We start from the raw sequence: 12,667 nt of genomic DNA on the forward strand, positions 1-12,667 counted from the left end.
AAGCAGCTCCCCAGCCAGCCTGCAGAATTCCACTGCGGATCGAATTTAATCTGTAGCCCCAGGTGGAGTGCAGCACGAATCGAAGCAGCTGCTGAATCCACTGCGGATCGAAGCGAAAATACGATCACTACAAGGCCCGGACTATAAGGCCCCCTGTCCTGAGCCTGTTCACAATGTCCGCACGCCTACGCCAGGACCCCTGCACAGACCAACCCGCATTCCCTTCTGTGCCTCTACCTGCTACTATTCTCAACGGATACTTAATCCGGCTTGCTGAATCTCACCAGGCCCATACACGCTCTCTCGCTAAGACCAATACTACCTTGACTCTTCTCTTGCCGTTCCGACCCATTGTATTTATGAGAAACAATATTATCTGATGTATGCATGTATGTACTACCCACCTCAATATGAGTTACACGCAAGACTGCCTGTAGGCACACACCAAACCCAAATATACACAGCATTGTACTCGCCTACCTGGTACAAACCACCCACGCCTCAGTGTTGTCCGTAAAATCACCATATGTATTTCCCCGTTATCTTGTGATAATTATGATATTATGATATTAGCCACATGTCATTTCATGTTATACCTAAGTTTGCATTGTATAACTGTGTTTAGGACCAAGCAGCTAGTTATCTTACTGCCCCTTGCCTTGTCTGGCATGCTCCACTAAATGTACATGCCCAGCTACCACCAACATCAGAACTTACTCTAGACCCTCCCGTTATGGTTATAGAAAACACATGCCAAATGTATCGTAGACCAGCCAAAGCCGTAGGGTTAATATTATGTGCGCTGTTATACCTATAATTTCTACCAATGTTTGGCAAACAATAATCCCAGCACACCAGGACAATTATAGTAGCCACTCCTCACCACCAAACCACTATGTTCCCTAATCAGGCCAATAACACCTTAGATGCCACACCATGCTCCAAGGGCACATTCATCCATCGAGGCACAGGCCTAGCACTCATACACTGCGCCAGACACCACCCCGTACCATGCCCGACCCAATTTCTGCCCAACATACCAGCCTTTACCATAACACCACCCATGAGACCGTCACCACACCCCACTATGTCTCTCCTAGGCATAGCCCGCTGGTCCAGACTCGCGTCCAGAACACACACCACCCACACACTCAAAAAACCTATACTAGGAATCATAAGGAAAATAAGACTCTCCACCCGTGCCATCAAGAATACACCATCTCCCCACTCTCTGCTCAATACAGACAAAAATAAAGTGCACGGCACTGACAAAACCGCCAACCCCACCACACCACTACACAGCAAGACCAAGTATAAGCACCATAAATTTCAAAGCACCACCTCATCTCCCTTACCACTACTCACAACCCAAACACCCAGCTTTACCTCAGACATAGAACTCTTAAAGAGTGCATTACTCAACGTAAAATCCATAGGCCCACACGCCATTGACGTACACAGCCTTATTCTTGAATACAAACTACATTTCTTAGTAATAACAGAAACCTAGCTCCACCCAACATCAGGACCTCTGATCACACTAGCCATACCACCTGACTATACACTAATTAGAGCAGACCGCATCGAGGCCACCAGAGGAGGAGTAGCCATCATATCCAAAACCACTCTACAGTTCAGAGAATGCAAAAGAGAAACCCTATTAGGTTACAAACTCTTAGCTCTCAAGTTAACCACTAATCCCAAAACAACTATCAACTTCCTATATAGCCCCAAATCACTCTAACAACCCAGATACTGAATTACCATTGCTCATCTCCACTATCCTCAAACCCAACACTACATTTATCCTACTAGGAGACATCAATCTTGGATTTAATGACTTTTCCGATCTCAGAGCTACCGCCTTCCACAATGAATACAAATTGTGAATGCCCCAACCCACTCAAAGGACGAATACTGGATTGGATCCTAACACTGAATACCACATTTCTCCTGGAAGACATCATAGAAATGTCTTGGACCAACCAATCCCACATCAGATTCAACATTACTACAATGGGAGACCCCATCCCAGACACCCCCCCCCGTCACTACCCATCCTCATGAGAAATTCTAGGAAACTCACGTCCGAAAACCTAATTCCCTTGCTGGATACGTTAATCAATACACAATCACCAGCTGATAACAACCCTGACACCATCTCATTACACTACCATACTTGTTTGAAGACAGCCATTGACGAAATAGCTCCTCTCAAATCCAAACTTCCAAAGCACAAGCGTAGCAATATCTGGTTCAATAATGACCTCATAGAACTTAGAAGGAAAAAAAGAGCACTAGAAAAAACCCACTAAGGTAACCAAAAGTAAATTACAGCAAATATCTAAATTGTACAAACAGGAAGTATTCACCCAGAAAGCTAACTCCCTGAACGTACGCATCACTAATGCCATGTCCAATAGCAAAGAGCTGATCACCATAATCAGAGAATTAGAAACACCTATCCTTCCTCCCAGCATAGTCAAAGCCAATAAAGCATGGCGTTCCACCATTGAGGACGCACTAGCCTCCAAACTTAACACTCTTAGAAACAAAATTGACTTGCAAAGAAAACTGCTAGCAGCCACTATATACCTAACCCCACTGCCATTCACAGACACCACAACCAATATACCTGAATTCCAGTTTACCCCAGTAACTGAGGATCAGGTACTAAAAGCCATAGTGTCACTTAAACCATCCAATTGTAAAGGAGATAAGATAACTTTCCTGCCAAACTAGTCAAAGACTACGCCCCAAGCTTAGCACCCACCATCACTAATTTCATGAATGCCTCATTCAACACCAATACTATCCCCTCTAGCATCAAAGAAGCTGGGGTAACCTCTCTCCCCCCCACCACCCCCACCAATTACAGACCCATCACCACAGTTCCCTTCCTCCTCAGAATCATAGACAAGATTGTATATACCCAAGTCCAGGCCCACCTTGAAAATAACCAACTACTAGGGGAAAGACAATCAGGCTTCCGCACAGACATAGTACGGAGACAGCCTTGCTGGATCTCAAAAATCAGATGGACTCCAACAGGGACTCTGGGAAATTATGCATACTGTTTCTACTCGACCTATGCACGGCATTTGACTTAGTAGAGCACAATAAACTATGCCTAACACTAGCTAACAACTTCCACTTTTCTAAGGAAGCCACAGCCTGGATTAAATCATTCCTTGCAGACAGAACATCTAGAGTAGCCATAGGTAACGTAGCAGCAGACCCCATATCAGTTCCACTGGGAGTTCCCCAAGGATCCTGCCTCTCCCCTACGCTCTATAACACTTACACTAAACTACTCTTTGCAGCGCTAGACACAATGGGAGTAATTTATACCAACTTTGCAGATGACACACAAATACTTATGCCGATATCAGGCAACCTTGAACAGAACACCATCTGCATAAACAGAATCTACTCTATCATCCAGAACGGGAGGGCGGCAAGTAGTCTCTGTCTAAACGGAGAAAAAACAGAGATCCTCTTAGTAGGCTCCCCCGCCAAACTAGGCAAGCTCCACCCACAATATACAGCCATAGTCATAGACGGAACCCCTGTTAAAATCTCCAATCAAGTTAAAATGTTAGGGGTCTATCTGGACTCTGGCCTTACCATGTGCAAACACATCAGTGAACTTGCTTCATCCACAACCTACACTGCTAAACGTATTGCCCTTAGTCATCCATTCCTCACTCCCCAAAACAGCATCCCTCTCTCCAGGGCTCAGATTCTGGCCAAGACGGACTATTGTAACATACTCCTATTAGAAACCTCCAAAAAAAATATAAACAAAATGCACCTTCTCCAGAATAAAGCGCTGAGAGCAGCACTAGGCATAAAAAAGAGCGATCATATATCTAAACATAGGAGAGAGGCACACTGGCTTCTCATTCAAGCCAGGATCCTTCATAAAACTCTCACCCTAACACACAAACGTGTTTCAGGCAATGCCCCCAGTTATCTCAGCCAAAGCCTAACCCGTAAAACTTCAACCAGATCACCCAAATCCAACACAGACACGCACCTATTCATCCCCTGCTTTAAGAACGCAAGAATGGGCAGTTCCAGTTTCTGAGTAGCAGCCCCCAGAATTTGGAACTCACTCCCAGCCAACATATGCTATGAACCTTCCTTTGTCAAATTCAAAAAATTACTCAAAACGTGTCTCTTTAATACATTCTAAGGCCATGACAAAGGCACCCCATTACACCAACTGGCCTATCCCACCCTGTCATCCAGTTCTTCATCATCTAAGACAAACTACAAAAAATAAACAATACTGATTGTGAATTTGATGACTGCATGTGTGTAACTACACAATTAACTATCAAGATTGTATGATTTCCTGTAAATAACATGACGCTGTACCATTGTTAAGCTAACTTTATCATGCATCAGAATATACTGTTTAGCAAAGCTTTATCATTGTAAACATGTAACAACTAAGACCAAGTGTACTTGTAAACTTACGCCGTGATACCCCAGGGTTTGGGCGTAGACCAAATGCAATACATTAATAAAAAATAATTATGTTCTGATTTTGAAAGTTATGATAAGTGACTTGGAGAGGTGATCGAAGTTGATATTTTCCTGTTTGGCTTGTATGACGGCTCTCAAAATTAATATTTTACTGAGGCTTCTTTTTCTGTTTAATATGCTTCCCACTCCCCCTTTTTTTAGGGAGGGAAATTCACCTTTGGATCTATAGATTTGTCCGGCTGGGGAAAAAAGCCAAGGTTTAAATAGAAGTACCCCTACTCTCCCAAAGGCTCCTTTGGGATTTGGTTTCCCTGTTTCTTTACCTGTTATAAGGCTACTCCACATAGAGTATTACTGGAACCTATGCGGGATAGCGTGGGCACATATTGGATGTTTCTTGAGGATTGCTTGGTTCCCCCGAAAAGGTTAGAGATCTGACATGGTCCCCTGTTATATCTGCCTCCCCTGAGGCCCAACGTCACCCTACTTCAGAGGTCTTCAAATTGTGGGGCGCGCCCCCCCAGGGGGGGCATTTACGCATCCCAGGGGGGGCGCCAGAGCCCAGCAAGAAATGAACAAACAAAAAAAAAGTTAATGGGAAGGGTCAGCTCACATGGTCAGACTGGACCATAAAACGGTCGTAGGCACCAATGAAAAAATGGTCAGCAGTTGCAAATGGATATTCAGTCCTTTAGTCACAGACTGTTTGAATAGTACCCAAGGGGTTGCTTTTTGTTCAAATGTAAACAAATTGTGATATTTAAAGAATATTTATTCAGCAACAATGGTCAAAACTACTAGCTGCATAGTGAAGTAACTTCTCAAATTGGCCCACATTGGCCAAAAATTTGGCCCATTTTGACTGGCCTACACTAGCATTTTGCATTTTTGGTACGGTCATCACCCTATTGCCCTATAGGCCAGTCCAAGCCTGCCAGCTCATCCATAATGGGTGAGGGAGCGTCCACCCACTGGCCACCTCACCCATTATGGAGGAACCAAGGAGCCAGCCCAGTGAAACACTGAGCACTGCCTCAGCTGCTTTTTCCAGCTGAGTGAGTGCTCCTGGGCTGGCTGAACTGTCAAAGGGAAACACTGTTTGCCTTTGACAGTTCATTTTTTCATATCTCATTGGAAAATGCTGGCTGGGGCACTGCATGTATGTATGTGCGAGGGGGTGCTCCTGCGCCTCCTTGCACATACGGCAAGAGCAACCTGGAGCGGGGCATTTTAGCAACCACGCGCAGGCCCCTGCAGAAGGTACATTTATGGTGATTTATTTTTTATTTAAAGGGTATGGATGTGTGTATGTTTGTGTTATGGGACTGTGGTGGGAGCAGGATGGGTAGCAGCACTGGGATAATGGTGGGAGCAGGGTGGGGAGAGCCCAGGGTCTGTACTGGGAGTAGGGTGCGGTGACGGCATGCAAAAGTTCATAGCGATTTCTACATACTGTCCATCTGGCACATTTGGGGGGGCCTGGCCTGCCCAAACTTTGCTCAGGAGGGGCCCAGGCCAAAAAAAGTTTGAAGACCACTGCCCTGCTTTGTGGGTGTTGTAAATGCTGTGGACACATATATCTAGTAACGGGGTTTTCTACTCCGCCATCCCCTTTAATCTCTTTACGGGGACCTCCCCTTGATGTGGGTCGGTTGGGGTTGAGATCTACCCAGTCCTGGTTAGCCGCCGAACTTGAGATGGTGTGTCACCTTTTTATAGACAGGGAATTTAAAGAATATACTGAGGTTCAGGTGATGTTGGGAAAAGGAGGTATAACTTTTTTTAATTGAATGGCTCAAGGGACATCTTCTGGATCTTCTGGAGGACAAATCTTGCAAGAGATCTCACGCCTTTTGAGAAGGAAGGGTATTGTTTCTAAATGTATTGCATTCTTGTTACTGGTGGCTTAGCGAACCGACGGCCCTTCAAGAGTTACTGGACTTTTTTGTACAATCAGTAGTATATCCCCGCATGTGTATGGAGGTATATGTGTCTGCACAGTGGTGTGTGTGTGCATACATGTGCATGGAGGTGTGTATGGGTGCATGAACATGCAACGGTGTGTGTATAATGTGTATATGTATAGATCTGCATGTACACACAGTCATGAGTGCACACCAGATGTGTGTGCGCAGCGAGAAGCATGCACTGATAAGCATGGAGGTGTGTGTGAGTGTGCACATGTGTAGTACATGTGGAACAGAGTTATGTGTGTCCAACTATAGAGGTTTGTATCTACATGTATGAGTTATGTGTATGTATGTAGGTGGTGTTTGCATGAGCATATGCGAGAGTTGCATGAGTGCCCATAGAGGGCATGTGAGTATGCACAGAGGTGTGTGTGTGTGCGTGTGTGTATAAATTGAGGTATGAGTAAGTTGGTGTGCTTGCTGAGGTTTTCATGGTGGTGCGTGCATGCAGAGGTGTGTGGGCCCACATGCAGAGGTTTGTGGGTGTGTGCGTGCGTTTGGGCATCGTTTTGTGTGTTCATTTGAATGCTCATTTTGTGGGCTAGTTAACATACATTTGGCTATTTTTCTGCAATGCGCCATAGATAACTACTTCATATTTTTTATTTTCCAAAATGCTGCATTTTACCACTCATTGAAGTGCATAACCTCTGCGGTGTTACTTTGGACAGCAGGCGGCAGCTCCGTCTCTCATTCTGAGTCTTGCAGTCAATGCTCAGCGCCAGCGTTTCACACCCTTGCGGCTTAACTGTTGATCTTTTTCTGTCTAGAGGCTAAAGTCAAGCCCACGGATGAAATCAACACCGCCAGGTGTGTGAAGAGCCAGCACAAGATCGCTGTGTATATGTACATGACCCCGCAGTCTGAGGGCTCCAAGGAGAACCTGCGCAAGATCGCCATCGAGAAGGAAGCGTCGGACGAGGTGGATATCTACATCTGGAAGATGGTGAAAGGTGAGCGGCCTTCCCCGCAGCTCTGGACCCTCCACCCGCTTTGGTTTTTGTGGGCTTGTGAAACGTGACCCACGTGCGCAGCCTCTGGTGTGAAACCACGCGCCAACCATAATCCTCCCACGCCCAGGAGAAACATGGCTTCCCGGCCAGCCAGCCACTGCTTGAGCGAGGGGAGGCTGGGTAGGGGGGTCGGGTGCCGCTTTACATGTGTGGTGGGCCTCGTGCCTGGCTGTGTTTCCTGGCACCCTCTCTGTCAATGTTTCCGTGCTACTTAAGCTCAGCTGATGGGCTGCTAAGTACGGTATAAACAGTGCTCTGTCATGCTGGCCTTTCTCTTACTGGAGCTGCCATTGCCAAGAGCCCCCATGACAATTTCAGGCAGGACTGGCTTATTAACCATCAGTACATCGCCTCGTGGGCCTTGTAGGCCTGTATCTAAAACGTGGAAGCTCTATAAAAAGTCCCAGAATGCGAGTGTGGAGTGGTTAAAGGTGCACAAGTGATGTGGGGCCTCTTGGCGGCTATGATGTATAGGTGTGGTGCTTGCAGGGGTTGTATGCCAATTCCGTAGTTGCCAACATGACCCGTTCCAATCTGTAGATGCTTATCCAGTCCTGGTTTTTTCTTGTACTGCGAGTTTTAGGCTGGAAAAGTGGAACTACAAGTCCCAGAATGCAAAGAAAATGCTGGCATGTATGCGATTCCTCTCTCTTTGTAAAGCTACAGCAATTATGAAAATGCCTGGTTAGAGATGATGAGGTGATCAATCTATGGCCTGGCCAGGGGATGCTCAAAGTGCTGTCGTGCTGTTTAGGACTACTGAAACGACCCTTAAGTAAACTCCTAACGTTCCGGCGTGGGGCAGCAAGAGTGCTTCTTAAATGGCCTAAGAAAACAAACCCACACCAGCCCAGCAGTGAGACAGCTCCATGCAGTAGAAGGCACTCTGGATAACACAGAAGCTTTTTTTTCTTCAAATCAGTGGCGACTGTTGCAGCATAAAACTGATGGGAGACGGTTCCTCAACGCACGCTTTCTTTACAGGACAGATTGCTATTCACATACATCCAGCGATAGATACAAAAAATGGCGCGTGACAGATACTTTTCTGCACCGACTTCAAAACTGTCAGGCTCCGTCCCACAATCTTTGCAAAGAACATGGACAACTCTCGGTGCTTCTGCAAACGGCTGAAGATAGGGTACATGGATATAGTAATCACATGCATATTGCCAGGGCTGTGGTGCCCCTTGTGGCCTAGGTTTGCTCTAGAAATGCCAATAACGCAGCATGTGGTGTTGACCTGATTCTGAGTCTGGGACACTGGTGCGCTTCTGTTACCACAGTGTGTTGGTGTACCTCTGCGCCATATTTTGTGTCTGAGACCCTGAGCACGTAGTCTGATGGGAGTGGGCCTTAGTTGGCCGGGCACATTCTGACCTGCCCAGATTAATCACAGGTGAGACTGAGGTCCATCGCGTGTAAATCCGATGCAGCCTTAACCATGATACTCAGGGCTTTAAGTGGGCTGGGGCTAGCCAGGGCCAAGCTCCAGCAGTCTCACCCAAGCCGGGGCCCTGCCCGGGGTCACTCGGACTAGCTCCAGCCATGCCAACCTCTCAGGCAGCCATTTAGCAGAGCACTGCACGTTTACAAGGCTACCTGCAAAAAGAAAAGGCTACGCCTTTTCTTTTTTCTTATCCAAAATGCTGACACCTAAAGTCAGCCGTGTAACCGATCAGCACTTCGGCTAAACCTGCTGTGAGATATCTCTTTATTCTGAAACAGGAGGACGTCTGTGTTGGCCAGCCTCTCCTTTTGTTTCTGAGAAAAGAGCTGACGTGCTTGGTCAAATGGCTTCCACTGCGTGTTAATTCGTGCCAACCCAGCCCTCCTCCTGTTTCGGAATAAAGAGACATCATGTAGCAGGCAGCCCATTGCATTCAAGGACCTGTGTGGTTAAAGGGTTGCCTGGGAGGGTCAGCGAGCCCTGCACGCCTTTCTTTAACCACGTGTCCTTAAATGCAAGGTTAATGGGGCTCTTGTTGGGAGCATGGCCTGAGCACTCACACCTACGCCATCCCAGCGAATTGGAGCCCCCCCTCAATTTACCACCCACTTAAAGCACCATTGATACGGATCTAGCTCTGCACATGGCACTGGCGGATCAGAGGTTCACCAAATGCATGCAGTGAAAGGTATGGGTAACCTGGACTGCTCCGGATCCATGCGCCTTTCACCACAGGCATGCAGTGAATCCAATGTATAGCAAGAATATGCACTGGCTGCTGCCATACCACAGATGGCACAAGTCATGGCCTCATTAATTTCCGCAGAGTACACCAGGGTCCTGCTTGTTGGGCCCCTTCCCGCCCATGCTCAGAGTAAGCACACAGGAGCCTCTGTCGGGCACACCTTTCTCCTTTATTTCCTTACAGTAACTAAGCCTCTGCCTGTCCCTATACCTGGTTTCTCAGTATTTTTTTGTATTCGTGACCCCTCGGTGGCCTTCATGGGCTATGGGCACTAGTGTTTTCCTCAGGCCTTTGTGGGCTACCAGGTGGTTCCCGCGCAGTAATATGCCTTGGTCGGTTGTAGTGCAAATGGGTTGGGGGGCCGTAGAAACGTTGCCTTGGATATTGGTCCTTTCCCGATGGCAACTTGTGCTTCTGCCCCTGAAGCTGCTTGCGCATCTTCTGACATTTTGACGGGAGTTACTGTTTTTTTCCAGACTGGGTGAGTTTGGCTGTCGGTGGTTTATCAGTGGGTTTACCCTATTAATATGCTGCCTGGTACACCAGTGTTGTTGCCTTACTTCCAGTGTGTACTTCTGGCCCTTTTCTTTTCCTCTGTTGGTTGGATGGGCCTGGTGTGGGGTCATTTGACCCTTTGGGCGTGGCTATAGGGGTTCCTCATTTGGTAGTCCCGTGGGTGCCGTGTGTCAGGCGTTCCCAGTATTGTGCTGCGTGTTATTAAGCATGTGACCACCTCGTGGCTGCTTATGTGGCATAAAGCATTCTTGCTTGTTTCTTTTTTTTCCCGTTTTTTTTTTATTTTCTCAAAATTTTCATTTTGCCTTCAAAATGGCTTTGTGGTAGAAGTAGATGCGATTTTAAAAAATTATTTTATTTATTTATTTATTTGTGTCATGCCGTAAACCCACAGGCATCTGGACGCCACATAAACACAATAGAACATAACAAAAAAAACAGGACGTGTTGCTATCAGTATAAATCAAGATGCTGCATCATCACTGACTATGAACCAGCAACTTATTTAAAAAGAATAGTTTTTAGCGAGGCCCTAAAGGTTTTCGCATTGCTGTCCAACCTGAGAGCGCTAGGGAGAGCGTTCCATATCAGTGCAGCTTGGTTGGGGAAGGCCTTCCCTAGACCAACCACCCTTTTGAATCTGTCTTTGTTAATTGTTCCCAAATTTGTGGAACGGATCATGCGAGTGGGTCGGTATTGAGTGATGCGGCTCTTCAGGTACGCTGCTGCCTTTCCGTATACATTGTGCACTAACGTTGTAACTTTAAAGTGTATACCGGCCAAAATAGGGAGCCAATGTAGTGATTTCCTCTCCGATGAGATATGATTCTGTTTTGGGCTGCCCTTGATGATACAAACTGCATCATTTTGGACGATTTGTAGCCGATGAAGACACTTTTTATTGGCCCCTATCAGCAGTGAGTTACAGTAGTTGAGGTGGGAGAGTATGATGGCTCGACCGATTGAGGCACAGGTGTCTTCTCAAATAAAGGGCTTAATATTTCCGAGAGGTTTTAGATAGTAATGGCAATTTTTAGAGATGTAACAAGTCTGGGTCTCAGAAACCAATGTTGAATTTAGGACAACCCCCAGAGTCTTAACTTTGTCTACTACTGCTATAGGGCACTCCTTGATACTCAAGTTCAAGTATTCTTTCCCCAACTTAGCTCTAGCCCCAGGGCTGCCAAGCAGAAGGAGTTCAGTTGTCGCTCTGTTCAAAAAGAGACAATTTTCCATCATCCACTGTTCAATGAGTCCATAGATGGCGTTCAGACTCATGGTGTCCTTTTCATAATCCCCAGTGATTTCCAGAATCAGCTGGGTGTCATCAGCGTATTTCGTTAAAGAGACCATGTAAGTCTCTAACATGTGGCAGAGTGGTCTGATGTATAGGTTAAAAAGTGTGGGTGAAATACAGGCACCTTGGCGGACTCTGTAGGACATGGGGGCAGGTTTAGAGGAAGCACCTTCCTAGCAGGCCGATCATTGTTTGCCCACCAGGAAAGATTTAACCCAACTAGAGACTGGTGGGGAACGGTTCCGTATGCCTTAGAGGGTGTGGATCAACCAGTCATGATCAAGCAAAGAGAAAGACGCAGACAAGTCGAGATGGTCCAGGAGGCCAGTTTTCCCTTCGTCCACCATCTCAAGCATATTAGCCTCCAGGTCAAGGAGTGCAGGCTGCGTACTATAATATGCTCTGAAACCCGAGTGTTTGCTGTGAAATATAGAGGCAGATTCAAAGTGAGCTTGAAGTTGGTTAGTGGCCACTTTGTCCCACACCTTAAGCAGTAAGTTGTTGTTAGTTTTTGATCTAACATCTTTTGCATCTTTTGGGTCCAAGCCTGCCTTCTTCAGCAATGGAGTAACCGAGACACCTTTAATGGTTTCAGGAACTTCACTGTAGTCGAACGACGCATTTACCAGTGTAGAGAGAAAAGGCGTGAAAATCCCTTTATTATCCAGAATTAAGTTTACAGGGATGATGTTTTCTCGGCAAGAGGACGGCTGCAAGGAGGACAAATATATCTCCAAACTGGTTATTTGTCTGAAAGTAAAGTGAGGTAGGTCTTCATCGTGCTTGTGCCTCGGTGCAGGCAGGTCTTGATTGGTTGTGCCATTTTCCAGATCTTTATGAATTTTGCCACAAGCTATAGTGATTTTTATTATCAGATGCTTGCTGAATGTTATCACAATCTTGGTTTGTTGGGTGTACAGGGGGTGCTAATACTTTTGGATTTCCTAGGAATTTCAGAATCTTGAAGAGTTTCTTCGAGTTGTTTTTTGCCACAGCAATTTCTGCATTAAAGACATTTTTCTTAGCAGCTATGATTTTAGATTTTTATGATGCTTCGAAACACTTCCAGTTGTTTTGATTAGAGGCTGAGGGGTGTTTTAACCATGTTTGTTCAGCACTTCTTTCAAGTTTCTTTTAAGATTGAGAGGTCAGGTGTACACCATTTCTTATGGTTGGAACACT

At 46.1% G+C, this 12,667-nt stretch overlaps 1 protein-coding gene across 1 annotated transcript in view; it reads left to right on the forward strand.

Annotated features, from left to right (window-relative positions):
* The window catches only part of CHRDL2 (chordin like 2), a 719,513-nt gene that overhangs the window by 588,080 nt on the left and 118,766 nt on the right, over positions 1 to 12,667 (forward strand). Inside the window, exon 9 of the mRNA XM_069640163.1 lies at positions 7,235 to 7,417. Coding sequence (XP_069496264.1) covers positions 7,235 to 7,417 — 183 coding nt within the window. The remainder of the gene's footprint in view (positions 1 to 7,234; positions 7,418 to 12,667) is intronic.

Source organism: Ambystoma mexicanum, chromosome 7q (genome assembly GCF_040938575.1).
Source record: "Ambystoma mexicanum isolate Mex_15411 chromosome 7q, UKY_AmexF1_1, whole genome shotgun sequence".
Taxonomy (NCBI): Eukaryota; Metazoa; Chordata; class Amphibia; order Caudata; family Ambystomatidae; genus Ambystoma; species Ambystoma mexicanum.